The following is an 18,957-nucleotide window of genomic DNA, read 5'->3' on the forward strand; positions in this document are numbered from 1 at the left end:
ACCTGCATTTACTAAAAAATTAGTCTGAGTAGAACTATCCAAGCACCACCAAGATTACACTGAGAGCTTGACCTTTCATAATCACTTCAAAATGTCAACACTGTTTTCCAACATTCCAGCCCTCTCCCAAAGGTGCCCCTTCAGCAATTTCCAACAGCTTTCAAATATTTGGATAAGAGCTTTCAAATACTTAGAAATGCTCTGATAGGAAGTAGATAGAGTAAACATTCTCCTACAAATGGGGGAAGCAGGGGAGTGGGTCAAGGAGAAATTCTCACAACAGATAATGAGTTATAACAGTTTTCTGAGATACTATTTTGGTTCACGTAACTGAATAGAGACTATTGTATTTTGATTTTCATGTTGAGTCATTATGTGCTTTTTTTTAATAACAGCTTTGTTGAAATATACCTTACACATAATTCACCCATTTAAAACGTGCAATTCAGTGGTTTTCAGTAGAGTTATGCAACCAGCACCACTATCTAATTTTAGAGCATTTCATTTCCCTCAAAGAAACCTGGTGCCCATTAGCAGTCACCCCTCCCAATACTCTTCCTCCCTCGCCCTGAGAACCACCCATCTACGGTTTGTCTCCATGGATTACCCTGTTCTTGACACTACTCATAAACATGTGGCCTTTTGCCACTGCCTTCCATCACTTATCCTGTTTTCCAGATTCATTCATACTATTTAGGCTGTACTAGTGCTCCATTCCTTTTTTATTGCCAAATAATATTCCACTGCACAGATACATCACTTTTATTTATCCATTCATCAGCTGATGGACATTCAGGTTGAGTAGCTTAGTAACTAGCTCATGTTGCTTCAGTGATGTAAAATATGAAACAGCTGGAAAACAAGGTGTTTGACATAATGTGGTATTCAAATTGATATGAATAAAAATTCTTTGGTGGGAAACAAAGATAAAAGAAAATGAATTTATTTAAAAAGTTTTATTTTTATTTTTTGGTAAAGATTTTATTTATTCATGAGAGACCCACACTGAGAGAGAGACAGAGACACAGGCAGAGGAAGAAGCAGGCTCCATGCAGGTAGCCTGATGTGGGACTCGATCCCAGGTCACCAGGATCATCAGGCCCTGGGCTGAAGGCAGCACTGAACTGCTGAGCCACCTGGGCTGCCCTAAAAGGTTTTATTTTTAAGTAATTTCCACAGACCCAATGTGAGGCTTGAACCCACAACCAAGATCAAGAGTCCCATGCTCCAGTGACTGAGTCAGGCAACTCAGGAAAACTAATTTTAAAAAATATTTAAATTTAAATTTACTGTTTTTAGTTGTAAATGAAACTACTGTCTTCAGGAAGAAGATCCCAGTTGCCAAACAAACTAATGTGAACACAGTAGAAAACACTCTGAATCCTTTCCCAGGCTTATTTTCCTGAAGCCAGCAGTCTTTCTAGCCATCACGAATTCTAGGTGATTACTTCACCCCACAAATGAGGAAAGGGCACTGAGAGCTGTCCCACCGAGGAGCAGAGGTAAGAACCCAGGCTCTTGCTCAGGGTTCTCCCAAGTAAATCATGTTCTTTTCCTAATTTTAAGCAGGGGCTGAGTCTTCCGTTCCACACTGAACTTCAATGGTGCCAAGCATGCTACAGGTAGCTACTCAATTTAGGTACCAATATATATGATATTAAATGATTTTATGACTTTAAATGAACATTACTTTTATATTTTAGACTTTCCTGGATTAACAAATGCCTCCAGAGCCCTGTCCATTGCTACACCGAGAGACGTGGCAATAGCAGACATGTTTTACAAAGTCTTGTGTCTCTTAGTAATGGTTTGGGGAAATACAGCCAGCTGCCCCTTATAAACTATTCCCTGGGCCCTCAGTGCTCCTTGGAGGCAGTGGTTCTCAAACCTGAACATGCAGAAGAATCACCTGAAGAGCTTGTTGACTCAGGTTTTCTGGGCCCCAGGCCCAGAGAGTCTCTGACTCAGTAAGTTGGGATGGAGCCCGTAAGTCTACAGCTCTACCAAGCTCACAGGTGAGGCCACCCCGGGAGAGCCACTGCTCTCATCAGGGAAAGAGATTACTATCCCAAACATACAAAAAGCCACAGCACCTTTTGGCAAAATTAATGCATTTACGGTTACTATTTATATATAATCATATGAAAATCTGTTAAATTTTCATTCACTAAAACTGGAGTACAGTTACAGACCTGTGCCTGCATATCCCACAGACTCCATATCCCAGAAGTACCCTATTTGGTGGTCTCTCTGGATCTTAATCTTATCTTTAAGATAAAAATCAGGTCATTATGAACAATACTCCAACTCAATAAATCCTAATATCAGCTATGACACGCGGCGGTTCTCTCTCACATTTGCTGGCTAACAAATAGAGAGCTTCTGTAAAACATTACCATTAAGCTTAGCAAACCTGCATCAGCTTAGTGCAGAAATGCAGACACATGAATTCAGCCAAAGAAAGCAAAGTCGGAAAGCCATTAGGGCAAGTGGATTTTATTTTTTAGTTTTTCTCTCTCCATATCACCAGCCCTTTTTAGGAGGTCAAAGTAAAGGCTACTATTTGAAAAGGTAACTTTGTTTCCTCCTATGATGTAAAATGTTTCTCTTAGTTAAAATGGGCATTGCTGCTCCCAGTAACAATGTTTATATGAACAACAAAACTATACAGAACTAGCTGCCCCTGAAAATTCATTGACCATATTTTACATTGTTATAGTTTCTAATAAGCATAATTAGACCCCAACTTTTATTCAAGAAAGGCAGTCCAGAAACAACCCTGTTGTACACCATTCTTTTTTTTTTTTTTTTTGTACACCATTCCTTTAAGAATAGAGAGGCCAAAGGAAAACCAACAGGTTGCTATGGGGAGGTATTTACCAAAATAGCAAAACACTGCAGTACAGAGAGAGGACAAGTAAAATAGAAGTGAGGTCTTTAAAATATGATTTTGCATTAAATGAAGTAAAGGCCATAGTGACCTGACACTGCATTGGCAAAAGCACCACCACCATCATCCTGGGTTCCCTCCTCTCCTTCAACATTCCCACTACCAGAGGGAGCCACAGGTCACCACATGCCCAGAGCAGGCTGGACTCAAAGTTTAAAATTCCAGAGATAGATGTTTAAGTGCTAGCTCCTAATACCAGACTTCTTGAGGTTTACTGACCTTTAGATAATGTGAAAATAACAGTAAAAATACACCTCACTAATAAATACTGCTAATGGCAAATCTGTAAATCAATGGATAATAACTTACAATATTGCTGTTTTCTTTCAAGCGCCTCTGTTTCTTACACCTAAACTGTACCAAACTGCATCATTTTATAATCTCTTTCAAGATGAAAGAGACAGAGTAGCAGTGAACAAACTGGCTTGATTGTTAGGCGTTGGAAAATTTTCAGATGCCAAAGAAAACTGGTCACCTAGCTTTGCAAATGCAAAAAGTCTGGAACTAATGAGAACAAAAATGGTCAGGCAGTTCAGTAAAAATTCTATGCGTCGTAGTTTTATCTGTAGCACAGCAACCATTGAAGACAGATGGGTAGAACAGATCTAAAGCTCACCTTTTTTTTTTTTAAAGCTCACCTTTCGATAAAAGTTTTCAAATAGTTATACAAAACTAGGACAATATACTAGCCTTTTATTGCCTAGTAATAATAAAATCATCAAATGTTAGGGCTGACAAGAGTACACTTGTGACAACTCTAATAACCACTATCTAGTACTTCCACAGAGGTCAAAGTGCTGGCCCACAGTTCACAGTAATTCCTATAACCTTCCTAGGAATCACGGATGGGTGGTCCCACTATTCCTGGAAATATGAACCACTAAGTCACAGAGAAAGACTGGGTGACATGGCTGGTGCCCAGCACAGGACTCCAGATACTCTATCCTGCTGATGGTGGTCACCTCCCCAGCAGGACAATTCAAAATTGGCTGATGCTAACAGTTAATGGAAGACTGAGAAATGGGGGTGGGGTGGGGGTGGGGTGGGGGGTGGAGAGTGAGGGAATCTATCAAGAAACCAAATTAACTGCCACAATCTAGTGCCTCAGGCTGGGTCATTACACTCTGGATTAAAGCAAACCACTGCCCTCCTCTCCTATTCCTTCTAGATAGGGTGTAAAAAAGCAGTAACTGGTCAGCATTTGCCTGGGTGCTAATTACTAATGAAAAGTATGGTCATAATCACAGAGTTAAATGACAAAAGAGTAAGCTCAACTCCATTACAAACCAAGTGGCTGTAAGTCGACTTTCTCAGTTCAGTTAACCAGTCCTTAGTTTTAGGAAATTTAAGCTTAAATTTTAACATGAAAATATGGGGGAGGCCCCTGTCTCCCACCCCAAGAGCGTCGTAACACCATGAGGTGGGCACCTACCTCATTTTAACAAAGAACTCAGTACCACTTTAAGGAATTTTGAGGGTAACTTAATCATAAAAGTGCCACATATCTATCCCTCACCTCCTTTCTTAACTTTCCTAAAAGTTACATTCATCTACATGTTATATTTGATATATTTTTGTTTTATAAACGTACATGTTGTTAAGGACAACTAAACTAGTGACAAGGTCCAACTATTTTGTGGGCTGATTCTAAGTGGCTACTTGGTGAGGGGAAAAATTATCCTCGTCCAACCTCTTTTCTCCCCTCTTTTAAAAATTTAAATTCAATTGGCCAACATAAAGTACATGGTTTCTGATGTAGCGTGCAATGATTTATCAGTTGCATATAAAACCCAGTGCTCATCACATCACTTTCTTTTAAAGGCTGAGGAAACAGGCCCAGAAAGGTGTATGCAACTGCCTCAACTTCTGATAATCAGCTACTAAAAACATTTGTTTATATGTATATGGCTCTTTTTTTTTTTTTTAATTTATTTATGATAGTCATACAGAGAGAGAGAGAGAGGCAGAGACACAGGCAGAGGGAGAAGCAGGCTCCATGCACCGGGAGCCGGACGTGGGATTCGATCCCGGGTATCCAGGATCGCGCCCTGGGCCAAAGGCAGGCGCCAAACCGCTGCGCCACCCAGGGATCCCTGTATATGGCTCTTAAATGTTATCCCTGAAACGTTGCGTCTTTCAATACAAGTCAATGGTTTTTAATTCTGAAAAGTTTGTTCCAAATTCCAGGATGAAAATTATATAAAAGTATAGATACACAGGGAAGAGCCCAGATCAACTGATATCACATAATTTTAGGAGCAGGTAATGAAACCCCAGGTCTTTCTAAATGGCTCCTTCTGCCTTGGAAAGTGAGCCACTTCCTGCCCCCAGACCCACTTCCTGTCTCACAGTGCAGCAGACAAAAAGCAGACAAACCAGTCCTGTTTGTACTCATTATAACTAGAGAAAAATCACAACCTCAGTTAGAAAGGAACTCTCTGAGCAGCCCCATTAAAAAGGTCAGTTCCCTCTAACTTGAAAACTGGGCTGGGAACATTTCGTGCTGAGTCCTCGCCACCGTCCGTGGACTCAGGCTTTGACAAGTTGAAGGGTCCTCACTATCACCCAAGCTCCACTCACCTGTGGTGCAGATGACTACTGGGGCTTCCTCCTATGGGCTAAGGGCTTTTAAATCCTATTCCTCGAAACTACTAGCTCTCTAGTGAGAGTCTAAAAGCAGGAACCACCCTGACACCAGGAAAGACATGCACTCTCTGTGCAGATTCAATATGGGCACTGGACTGGCCGTCAGGCTTCGACACCTAGCCTAGGAAAGGGGAAGAAACAATTTCTTTCCAAGACACAGATTACATCCTTCTTTTCTCCCTACTCCAAGGTCACTTTCTCTTGAGCTAATAGGCGTGTGAAGTCTTGATTCTGTAACATGTGATTTCAGTTTTGCCTGATGTGTCATACATACTTCACCAGTTTAGTTCACTGAAAACGGAGGTTAATTATATCCACCAATTTAGGATCCCATAAAAGACAAAAGGGACAGGACCAACATGGCTATCACCTACTGCAATGATGTTTCATTCTAGGCTCATAAAATACAGGAAATTAAAGGCCTATAGATTAGACTTCACTACCCACTTGGAATGTACTGTTTTCTTTGTAAAGTTAGAAGTCTCTCAAGGGTTTTACCTTTCTAACCTGGATGGGAGTAACTATCAAAAAATGGTAATGTCCGAGCAGTGGAATTCCTTCACTAACCTGTTGTTTTAGTGAAGGACACGTAAGCTAAATCATACTTAAATCTTGTGCCATTTCCTTTATAAATCTTTGCCCCTGGTTAAGATTACATATGCAATAGGAGCACCTGACTGGCTCAGTCTGTAAAGCATGCAACTCAATCTCGGGGTTGTGAGTTCAAGCCCATGCTGGGTATAGAGATTATTTTAAAATACAAAATCTTTTTAAAAAAATCCCATGTGCAGTAATATTTTGTTACAGAACATTTGTCCTGTAAGAAGCTTAGGCAAAATATATTTAAACCTGACCAAGAAGGCTTTACTTTGGCCATCTTTGAAAATACAGAGCAAGACTCCAATAGCTTTTTTAAAAAAATCCTACTAAATCAGTAAGTTTACAAAATTCACACAGAAACAAATTTCAACAAAACTTATTTAAACCGCCCAGTGTTGCTGAAATTATACTAAAACAAAAACAAAAACAAAATTCTCAGTTTATACTTGGTTGAAATCCAGTACGTCAGGTCCAAGACAGATCACAACTACACACAATTAATTAATGGGAGTAAGGGCCAGAGGCCCACTCAAGAGCTCCCCCCCACACACACACAAAAGCTCAGGTCTGCTGTGCTTGTGGCCATATCCCTCCCACCTGCCTGAGGCCCCGTGGGGATGGCAAGCCAGCCTCTAAAGCCAGCCTTCAAATTGGCTGCACAAAACCCTGTTCCAGAATGCCCCAAACTTTGCTATGCTCACTTCCAATTTTCATCTCTGCAAAAGCTGCCATTGAGGCGATGACCTATTTCCAGTCGGGGCACGAAGGGCACTGCACAACCTCCTCCCGCCAAGATCGTGGGAAACAGTGGAACTAGCTAGGAATAAACAGCTCTGTGTTTTCAAATGAACTGCAATTGTGACTGGAGGTTCCCTCGAGTAAAATATGTATGTGGGAGGTGAGACAGTCCAGATGGGGTAAAATCAGGCACTCATCTAATCAGAACACCAAAGCTCTCCCAAGAAAAGGGGCGTCAAGAAAAAAAAAGGGGGGAGTCTACTCTAGGATCCTCCTAGAGCAGCTCAGCAGGAGCTCGAAGGGTTCTCAGGCTCCCTCCAGGGGACTCCAGATCCCAAAGCAGAGATGTCCCTTCCCACTTGCCCTCCCACCACACTCAAACGTTTGTCCTTTTGGAAAAGTGACATCTTTTCACCCCTATAATGTGCCTTTATAAAACAAACTTTACTTTGTAAAATTTGGAACATTCACAAAAGTAGAGAGAATGGACACCATCCCCTCTTCACGTACTTTCACGCAGCTGGACACCATTAACTTCCTAACATTCTTGATTCATCAATTCTTCCCACCAGTTTAAAATAATTTTTGCTGGCTTATTTTAGGCTGCCACAGGACCATTTCAATTGCAAAAACTTCAATACATAGCCCTAAAGAACTGAGTACGTAAGTTACACACTCACCGTACTTCTATCATTTTAATATTTAAAAATCAATCAATATTTAATTATCCCCCATTGTCTCAAAAAATCTTTTTAGGAACACCTGGGTGGCTCCAGTGGTTGAGCGTCTGCCTTTGGTTCTGGGGACCCAATCCCACATCGGGCCCCCTTCAAGGAGCCTGCTTCTCCCTCTGCCTATGTCTCTGCCTCTCATGAATAAATAAAATCTTTAAAAAAATATATTTTTACAGTTGAATTGTTCAAATTGTCTTATGCCCTCTGCAGCCTTGTCATCACACTGTATTTCCAAACTGCCCTGTTTGGCCAGTTTCTTAACAAACATCAAGTTTTCCCCACCCTATCTCCCCATCTAAGTCCCACTTAAAAGTCTCACCCAAATAGCAATGTATTATGTAAGCAGATACTTGAACAACAAGAAGCAATATCCATAATTATTTAACCAAGACAATGAGACACCTCAACAAGAATACTTTACTATTATACATGATGCCTTTCATAAATAAGAGGTGGTTCCAATATAATATTTACGTTCTAAGTTTTTACCCAGTGGTTTGTGGTTCAATTTTCTCTTTAAAAACATAATAAACATGGCTGGATCTCCTTCTAAGAAGTATTTTTCATGAAATCTATACATGCAGTAATGATCCAAGACCCATAATATCATTCAAAAAATTAATTTCCTTGAATCTCTATCTGAGAAATGATGACAGAATCTATGTGGGTATGACAAAGGATGACATGCTTATCATCAAACCTACTTGAAAACAAGTTCTTAGAGAAGTATCCTGGCTCACTGTCCAGTGCATGAGTGATTTACCAAACAACAACAAACAGACAAAAGTAAACCACACTCTGTCCAGTCACAAGGTCAGTCTGTCCAGTGGTTTTAACTCTTCACTCAACAAAGAGTGAGAATTAAAAACCTCTCTACCTTTTGGCAAAGCCTGGATGAAAAAAACCAACAACAGTGTTGCTATCACTCCCTGACTTTATGTTAAGGATTTGGAAGCAGGGGTTTCCCCCTTTTTTTCAACAAGTGTACCTCCGGGAACTAAGAACCTGGCACACAGCAGGTACTCTAATTGTTAATGAACAAGTGAACATTAGGGATGGGGCTGATGCTCATTGAGGGAGTAAAGGGACAAAAATGCAAGGTAAATTCTATTGCAATACCAGGCTACGTGAGAAAAAAGAATCCCCATCATGAAATACAAAGTTTTTAATCAGATAAGAATTTAGTAGTGACAAGTTGAGTTCCTCTCCATATACTGTCCTCGGCACTAGGCACAGGGCCAGGAGCTTCCAGTGCCGGGATGTCCTGCCTGGCCTCAGCATAACCTCTGTGCTAGATCCCCTGGACAGTGTTTCACAGGTAAGGGGGACGGGCACAGGGACATGAGAAGCTCACCCAGAATAGCTTCTAAGAGGCAGGCATGTTTACATACCAATAAGCAATAATTTAATAAGGCCAATAAAGCAAGAACTCAAAGTTTGTTCCTGAAGCCGGTAATGATGGTTTTCTTTTTTAACCACTTTGCATCTTGCTTTGTGGCCAGCAAAGAAAATCACAAAAAACAAAACATAAACAACCCACACAAACACACACACCCAACAAAACCAAACCCAAGTATCTAACACTGTTATAGATAGAACTAAGTTCTAGTAAGTAAAATAAAACTTACTAAAGGGTGGACAGTTGAAAGGGGTTCTATTTTAGATAGAGCTAACGAATGAATTATAAAACTATGTACAGTCAGAAATTCATACATAGACTATAGTGCGTCAAAAGTTAATTTCAAATTGTCAGTAATTAAAAAAACAACTCATTTATATAATCTTCTCCTTTCAACTCAGATATCAGATACAAATTGCTTCCTTTTGCTGTCCGCCAGAAGTCTGTCATCATACAACGGCTTAGCCAGTGTGACACAAGATACTACCACTTTGTCTATACAACAAAGATCTGCTGGAGCACCAGCCTTGTTTAAAATATTCCCTCAACACCACCCGTGCCTGCTCCTAGGTGACAGCAGCCTTCTCAATACCTGCCAGGCTCACAGCCTGTGATGCACCTAATATTGGCTAACAGATTATTTGCTCTTTGATTAGAAATTTTTAAAAATTGGAACAGCTGGTGTCGATCTGCTTGGAAATATTATTAGCTTTGTCATAAAATATATACAAGAATATATTTAAGTAATTATTTTTATCCTAAAGCAGAGGTTACCAAATTTTTCTGTGAAGGGCCAGATAAGTATTTTAGGCTTTGGGGGGCCATTGCAGTGTCTGTCACATGTTACTGTACTTTTGTTCTAAACAACTCTTTAAAAGTGTAAAAACCACGGGATCCCTGGGTGGCACAGCGGTTTAGCGCCTGCCTTTGGCCCAGGGCGCGATCCTGGAGACCCGGGATCGAATCCCACGTCGGGCTCCCGGTGCATGGAGCCTGCTTCTCCCTCTGCCTGTGTCTCTGCCTCTCTCTCTCTATCATAAATAAATAAAAATTAAAATAAATAAATAAATAAAAGTGTAAAAACCACGGGATCCCTGGGTGGCTCAGTGGTTGGGCGTCTGCCTTCAGCTCAGGTCGTGATCCCGGAATCCGGGATCCAGTCCCACATCAGGCTCCCTGCATGGAGCCTGCTTCTCCCTCTACCTGTGTCTCAGCCTCTCTCTCTCTGTGTGCCTCTCATGAATAAATAAATATTTTTTTAAAATGTGAAAACCGTTCCTAGTGTGTGGCCCCTATAAAAACCAGTCACAGTCATATTTAGTCTTGACCTATACTATCCTAAAGTAAAAACAATTATTTATGATAATATCTGATTACAATTTTTTGACATAGGAACTGACTTTCAGGCAAATATAGAAAAAAATAGGATGTGGAAAGTATCTTTAAAGTTAACAAAAAGGTAAGCATAATCTGCTATACTTGCTATTACAGTTTGATCCTCACGTCCAATTGATCCCCACGATCCAATAAAAGTTGGGTCAAGGTCATTTTGCTTTTAAGGTTTGATTTTATCAAATATATTACACATTAAAAATATAATTAATGCAGTCTTCCATGTTCTTTGAACCAGTATTACCATTTATCTATAGGTATTAAGAAGAGCCTAGAGGGAAGCCTGGGTGGCTCAGTGGTTGAATGTCTGCCTTTGGCTCTGGTTGTGATCCCAGGGTCCTGGGATTGAGTCCCACACTGGGTTCCCTGCAGGGAGCCTGCGTCTTTCTCTGCCTCTCCTCTCTGTGTCATTCATGAATAAATGAAATCTTAAAAAAAAAAAAAAAAGAGAGAGAGAGAGAGAGAAAGAAGAGCCTAGAGAATGGACTGTGACTCACAACACAAGATAGAACCACCACTGACTGTTGCTGCCTTAAATGCCCTTCTGCTCTGATGCACTGGTGAGCTCCTATGCACCCCTCAACACCCACCTAAGCATCTCACTGGCTGGGAAGCTTTCCCTAGCTCTCCAAGGCACACTTCATCTTCTTCCCTATGTAGCTCCATTATCATACTTATTATACTGCATTTTAATTCTTTGCTTACATATCTGACTCCCCTATTAGACTAAAAATCCCTTAATGGTAACAATCTACCTTAATTTTATACGAACACCTAGGATGTAATGGCATAAAACAGGACTTCAATGAATAAGGAAGGAGCCCATATGACCTCCCAGGGAATTCTGACAACTAGAAGACATAGAGGATGAGAAAGAGAGGTAAGAGTGTTCCCTTTCACTAAATAACCCATACATTTCACATTGCTGTTTTTCTTAGAAAGGCCTACTGACAAACTTTACCTGGCTAATAGCAACTAGGAAACTAAAACCCTTAGTTTTGGCTATGCCTTCCATTAAAAAATTTGTGACGTTTTCAGAAAAAAACGTACACAAGACATACACAGAGCAGATGGCATCTGGAGACATATTATTTGGATTTCATAGACACGAGCTTTGTATATTTTATGTAGAATTCTTTTCATTTAAAAATGTTACTCCCAAAAAAATAAAAAAATAAAAAAATAAATAAAAATGTTACTCCCATTTTACAGATGACAAAATGGAGGTTCCTAGAAGCTAGATAGCTTGCCAAAGTACAGGTTAAATACTAAATTATGAAACTATTCTTTATATGGCTTTGCATTTTTATTTGGAAAAATTATGTTCATTAACTATATATTAAGCTTTTTTAAAAAAAGATTTTATTTATTTATGAAAGACAGAGAAAGAGACAGAGACACACGCAGAGGGAGAAGCAGGCTCCATGCAGGGAGCCCAACGTGGGACCCGATCCCGGGTCTCCAGGATCACACCCCCGGCTGAAGGTGGCGCTAAACTGCTGGGCCATGGGGGCTGCTGGGCCACGGGGGCTAAGCATTTTTAGCCAAAAGTTTCTAAGTCGGACACACCGGTGGCTTAGGATCACCCTCGTCAGGCTCCCTGCATGGGGCCTGCTTCTCCCTCTGCCTCTCTCTGTTGTCGTCTCTAATAAATAAATAAAAATCTTAAAAAAAAAAAAAAGTCTCTAAGTCATATTATAGCATCATTTCTTTTCTAAAAGAGAACAAAACAACTAGGAGTGCCTGGCTGGCTTAGTTGAAGAGTACATGACTCCTGATCTCAGGGTCCTCAGTTTGAGCCCCTCATCAGATGTAGAGATTACTAAATAAACTACTGAAGTCTACAATAAGATCTTCATTCTTTATGCCACAGACATGAATGGTAAGACTCTTAGAAGGAAAATAATGCAATCTTTTAGTCTCTTCAGTAAATATTCTCTAATTAGTAGTGGCAACCATACATTTAGTGCTTAACTTAAAAACTAATTGGAGCTGGGGTGCCTGGCTGGCTCTTAGTTTTGGCTCAAGTTGTGATCTTAGGGTCGTGAGACAGAGTCCCAGGTTGGGCTCCACCCTGGGCATGGAGCCTACTTAAAACACAACAACAAAAAAAGCAAAGCAAAACAAAACAAAACCAACTGGAGTAACTGGGGATTCCCCTAAGTGTAGCTACCACTGAAATGAAATAAAATATTAGGAATAACTCAAAATGCATTCACCGATTTTAAAAGCAGGCTGTGAATTTTATTGCTTCAGATCAGAGGTGAAGCAGGCATATACTGAATCAGCCTAAGAATCTTCAAAATGTCAAAGAAGCCCAGAAGTTTAAGTAAAATAGAGTAATCATAATTCAGTAAGAATAGCAATATTGTTTTCCTTTCCCAAACTGTAAGTATTCATAAACTGATTAAAGTTTTCGTTAGAAATCACATTACTACTTAGGACAGTGACTAACCAGAGAAGCCAGTGTGGAAGACCAGAAGAGAAAAAGAGGAATGAGGAATGGGATCTCTCTTCCCTGCTATTTAATGAACAATGGCTGCCTCTATTTCCCCTTTAAAAACAAGAAAACCAAAATTTGAGAGAGCCCACTGGTCACTGCCAAATTAAGCTCTGCAACTGGACTCCTGCAGAGATAAGTTTGAATCAGAGAGATCCAATTAGACATCTTAGCTCCTGTCTTTCTGGAGTTTGAGATCCATCCAGTTATCTTCTTCATCCCCACCCCAGCCACATTCCAAATACCAGTGATGGCACCCATGGCATTTAAGTTGCAACTAACTTCAAGAAGGCGACTCAATATCCACTCCCAAGCCTGCATGAACATTTGCCTGAATGGATGCTTTGGAATCACACTGGGTTTTGCTGTCCCCCTAAACATACCATGGGTTCTGGTCTCTGCTCACACACAACCATCGGCATCAACCCCACCCATCAAGAGGGCCTCCCTGCATCGCAGAGATTCCGAGGGAATGAATATATAAACTACCTTTTCCTTATGAAATCAGCAGTTCCCAAAGTCCATCAGATCCATCTGGGGAGAGCTTACTGAAAGCACCTGGCCCTAAAGATGGGGATTCAGTAGTACTGTGAGGGACCCGGGAATCTTCAGGTGTCCAGAGAATTACATATGCCAAAGTTTGAGAATAAAGCATGAAAACCTAACTTTTAACTTTATGTGTGTGCAGTATACACGTGTGATGAAGCTGGATTACTTTTAGTCTATGTGAATTTAAAACACTGTAGTTTAAGAAAAATACTGACATTTGTATGTATTTTAGGAGGTTGCAATTATAAACATGGAAGAAGGCAAGGACTCCTTTCATTGATCACAGTCACAAATTTGTCAGCAAGTACAAACCAAACTCTCAACCCTCCCTTCCACACCTGGTCTTCTTCCAGGTTCCTTATCTCGGTGAATGGCACTACCATCCAACCAGTTATGCAAGCCAGACTCCAGAAGTCAGCTACACTCTGCCCTCTGCACCCAATTTACCCACCAAGTCCTATCAAAGAGCTCCCAAACACATCCACTTCTCTCCATTTGCATCACACTCCCATGGTCCACGCTATTCCAAGAGTCTACCCTTGCACCTTCACCTCCTCCCTCCTACTGATTCTCTTAGTGCAGCTGAAATGACCTTTCAAAAGCCAAATTCCTTCCAATCAAAACCCTTCAGTGTTTCCCCCTGAATTAAGTCCTGAAAATGCCCTCTTATGGCCTGCTAGGCTCTGCACAGCTGGCCTGATATTCCTCTCTAGCCATACACATTCTCATCTAGAACCCTGAACTCATCCTACTCCCCTCCCACCACAGGACCTTTGTACAAGTTGTTCCCTCTAGCTGTTTTGCTCTGGCTTCCCTCCTTCACCTAGTAAAGACCCCTCCATTCCTCACATTGCTTGAACAGTCATCACCTCCTGGGGTGCCTTCCTGTCTTCCCTAACACTTCTGCCAATAACCACCACAGAAACGCCATTATATGCACTCAAGTTATTCTAGGATTACTGTCTGTTCCAATCACCAGACTGTAAATCCACGACGCCAGGGAATATTTCTGTGTCTGCTCATCTTGGTAGCCTCAACTTCTAGCAGAATAATGCATAAATGCCTGCTGAACTAATGGATGAATGTACAAATAGACTCACTGTGCCTTACAAACAGTGTGATGATAAATGACTAATCCTAGCCAGCACTTCTCACCACATGGGAAAATCTTAGCTATCTAATTCACCATCTGCCCGCGGTGAAGGAGGGATACACAGAAAACACATCCCATGTGTCCTCCTCAATTGATTGGGGCGGGGGGGGGGGGGTTGCTGGAAAATGAACCAGTAGATTCAGTAAATCCTGTCTGTTAAAATATTTAATGGACATTAATTGTCTCATGTACCATTATGAATTAGGTACTGCCAGCAGCCCCATTTTATAGACCAGGAACCTGCAACATGAAGCTAAGAAACAAGGACTTATTCCACAGTGGGTACAGAAAAAAAATTTAGTGGAAAAGGCTATATATTCCCAGAGAGGCAAAGTAATCTCAGAAATTATCTTAACATTTTGGCACAGGGTGGAATTTTGAACATGCTTTCAGTTTTCCTACGGAAAGGAAAAATCTTTTATATTAAAAACTTTCACATCAAAACTTTAGAAATGAAGTTACAGCATCTGCCAGTACCCCTTAAGCTCAGAAAAGATTTAAGAGAGCTTGGCTTGCATCATTCCTAAACTTGACTGCTGTGGTTTTCCTTTCTACCGCCCTATGCCTCCTTCCTATCACAATGAAGAAAGCAAGTGTGGTAGTTAAGAAGTAAAGAGGAAGGAGGACCCCAGGTCACCCTTGGCTGAACCACTGGCACAAGGCCTGCTTCCTGAGCCAGATCCTTGGACACAAACCCCCCGCGCCTCTCCCCAGATGAGAGGGGCCCACAAGGTCAAACAATCAGCTGAGCAGAGGGTGTGGTGTCTTCTGGACCTCAAACCCTCCTCCTTGGAAGTCTACATGAGTAGAGCCCCAAAACAGTTGTGGGAAAAGCAAAACCAGATAATAGTGCCTCCCGTGGAGTACCCACGCTGATCAAATCCTACCCACAGCCCTCGAGCAAGACTTAGCTGAAGGGTAACTTCTCAGCTGAAGGATAACTTCAATAAAGTCTACGCATTTCCCCATGGGATGGTTTTCCTCCCAACGGTGTTGCACTTGACCTAAGCCTCTCCCCCTCTTTGGTGGTACTCAGTATTCCAGCTTCTACTTCAGCATTCGTGCGTGTTCTGGCTTGGGTCCTAGACTATAAGCTCCCCGGAGACAAGCTTGGTCTCACCTATCCACGCCTTGTGCACACAGCTTGCAGGACAGATGCTTGCTAAATGAGTGAACACCCAATCTAACAAGTGGTGATTCGAGAAGTAATACTGAGAAAAAACAGCAAATAAATATTTCATTCACACTGTTTTAGTTGTCTACTGACAGTTTAGATATCAATCAAAATTACTGTGCCTGCTGAATTCAAGGATTCAGGTAGAAGCCCAAAACCCCAACCATTCAAATGTATCTATCTTTATACAATTAAAATATACCTGCCGTAAGTAGTAAAAAAAAAAAAAAAAGAGCCTTAAAAAAGTGAGGAAATTCTAACACATGCTACGACATGGATGAACCTTGAAGACAGTATACTAGTGATGTGAGCCAGTCTCAAAAGGACCATATTGTGTGATTCCACTTATATGAGGACCTTAAGAGTAGTCAAAGTGGTAGAGACAGGAAGTATAAGGGTGGGTACCAAGGGCTGGGGGAGAGGATGGGGAGTTAGTATTTAATGGTTAGAGTTTCAGTTTCAAAAGATAAAAAATTGTAGAGATGGATGGTGGTGGTGAATATACCTATGCCACTGAACTATACACTTAAGAATGATTAAGATGGGGATCCCTGGGTGGCGCAGCGGTTTGGCGCCTGCCTTTGGCCCAGGGCGCGATCCTGGAGACCCGGGATCGAATCCCACATCAGGCTCCTGGTGCATGGAGCCTGCTTCTCCCTCTTCCTGTGTCTCTGCCTCTCTCTCTCTCTCTGTGACTATCATAAATAAATAAAATAAAATAAAAAAAAGAATGATTAAGATAACAAATTGTATTTTTACGTATATTTACTGCAATAAAAAGAATAAAAGAAATCACAGATCATTTTGAGAAATGAGAAAGAAAAGCAGTGACAGGAAACTGGTTTACTGCCTTTTTTCAGAGTGATATCTTAAAAGCTAAACTCTGCCTGTTTTCAGTGAAATAAAGAAAACCAATACCTACGGTAACGTCTTGACGGCTGCTCAGCAAAAGGCTGCATGGGGCTGTGCCCTGAGTAACTGGTTGAGTTTACATCAGTTTTACATCACAGGCATTGTAAAGCCTGGGTGCCATGTGCCAAGTGTGAAACAAAAAGAAGAGTTTTGCGTAGGAAAAAACATTTTCTGCAGCACGAATCAATCATCTTAATTATGTAATCTAGACAAAAACTATATTGGTTTCTGAAGCTGATAGCATATTAACATAGTAATTTATTTAATCTAACAGTAAACCCTTGATTAATAAAGAACTCCTTTTAGAGACTCTACGACTTGCTGCTGGAAAATGCATTAGCATGGACTACAGAACGAACTCGTTTGAAAAACTAGAATTCTATATCTTTAAGTGCAATTTGTAATGAATGCACGTATCTTCTCCATCCTGAGTCAAAACCTTTAAAAAAATGTCAAATCCTCTCCCCAACATCTAGCCACAGTTCCCCTGTGTTAAAGCAGGTAGATACAGACAGCTTTCCAAGAAATGCTGGTCACAAAGAACCTGCGTTGCTCCCCCCACTAAATGAACGTCCCCCCTCCCCCCCCAGCCTGGGCGGGGATCTAACCCTGGGAGCAACACAATCAGATTCAGGGGACCGGGGTGCGGACGTTTACGAGGCGGCCCGGGGCGCACGACCGGAGAGCAGGGCCGCCCTCCTTCATCGGCGACTCAGGTCACTACCCAACCTCTGTCAGGGACAGGGATCCTGCAGCCACCAGCACCCCCGGGGGCGCGGAGCGCGGCTGGCAGGCAGCTGCCGCCAGAAAGACGGAGCCCGAGCCCGGCCGCTCAGGCCCCAGAGCAGGGCGTGGGCGGGTCCGGTCCCGACCCACCCAAGGACTCGAGCCGACGGGCGTCGTCGGAAGCCAGCGGCCCCTCCGTCACCTGGACAACTTCTTATTGAGAAACTTCCGAGCGACGTTAGAATAGAGTTTTCAAGCAGGCCGAACTTTCTTTTACAAAAGAGCATAAACTCCTGGGGCGGGGGGGGGGGGGGGCTCCCGAACAGAAGGACCGCAGGGCGCGCGGCCCCCGCGAGCTCCCTCCCCGACCCACGAAGCCCGCCCCCGCCCCGGGGTCCCGGCCGCTTACTGGCTTCGGCATCTTGGGTTCCTCGCGGGCTTTCCTCACTCCGCTGGAAACTCGACTCGGCCGCAGCAGCTGAGACCGCTCCCGGGACCTGCAGCAGACGGACGCCCTTCAGCGCGCGCAGCCGCCGCCTCGCCCGACTCTCCGCGCCCGCCCCGCGCTGCCGCTTAAGAACCGGCCGGGCGGGCGCCCGCCTGAGTCACCGCCCAACCTGCAATTACGGCGGGCCGGGCGGGCCCCGCGGGGGAGGGGGCGGGAGCGCGGACGGCCGGGAGGGGACCGGGGGAAGGGGGAGGGGGCCCGGCGCGGTGGGGACTTGGTGGGGAGGAGGCCCGCGCAGGGGGCGTGGGTGGGGTGGGGACCTAGAGGGGAGGGGGCCCGGGGGGGTGGGGACCCAGAGGGGAGGGGGCCCGGGTGGAGGGGACCTAGTGGGGAGGGGGCCCCGGGGCAGGGGACCTAGTGGGGAGGGGACCTCGGGGGGTGGGGGCCCGGGGGGGTGGGGACCTAGTGGGGAGGGGGCCCGGGTGGAGGGGACCTAGTGGGGAAGGGGCCCGGGTGGAGGGGACCTAGTGGGGAGGGGGCCCGGGGGGTGAGGACCTAGTGGGGAGGGGGCCCGGGGGTGGGGACCTAGTGGGGAGGGGGCCCGGAGGAGGGGACCTAGTGGGGAGGAGGCCCCGGCGGAGGGGCCCCGGGGCAGGGGACCTAGTGGGGAGGGGACCTCGGGGGGTGGGGGCCCGGGGGGGTGGGGACCTAGTGGGGAGGGAGCCCGGGGGTGGGGACTTAGTGGGGAGGAGACCCCGAGGGAGGTGGCCCGGGTGGAGGGGACCTAGTGGGGAGGGGGCCGGGGGGTGGGGACCTAGTGGGGAGGGGGCCCGGCGGAGGGGGCCCCACTCGGGGACGCGCAAGCGGGCGGGGCGTCCTCCGAGGTGCTCCCCGGACTTCCAGGAAGCCAGCCCCGAGCCCAGCAGACACCAAGTTTCACTTTGTGAAGCAACCGTTTGCCCCACGGCTGAAACCGCAACCGTCAAGCCTTTGAGAAACACTTTTTAAAAATGGTCCCCGCCCCGGAGGGGCCGGA

The 18,957-nt window shown here is 43.8% G+C and overlaps 1 protein-coding gene across 2 annotated transcripts in view; it reads right to left on the reverse strand.

Annotated features, from left to right (window-relative positions):
• EZR (ezrin) overlaps nt 1–18,957 on the reverse strand; it is a 51,232-nt gene that overhangs the window by 31,794 nt on the left and 481 nt on the right. The window contains exon 2 of one of the 2 annotated variants that reach the window (XM_072829452.1): nt 17,883–17,970. In XM_072829452.1, coding sequence (XP_072685553.1) covers nt 17,883–17,894 — 12 coding nt within the window. In that variant the 5' untranslated portion in view covers nt 17,895–17,970. Of the gene's footprint in view, nt 1–17,882; nt 18,091–18,957 lie in introns of those variants that run through there. The other variant, XM_072829459.1, reaches the window with a different exon arrangement.

The sequence above is a fragment of the Canis lupus genome, chromosome 1, assembly GCF_048164855.1.
Source record: "Canis lupus baileyi chromosome 1, mCanLup2.hap1, whole genome shotgun sequence".
In the NCBI taxonomy this organism is placed as follows: Eukaryota; Metazoa; Chordata; class Mammalia; order Carnivora; family Canidae; genus Canis; species Canis lupus.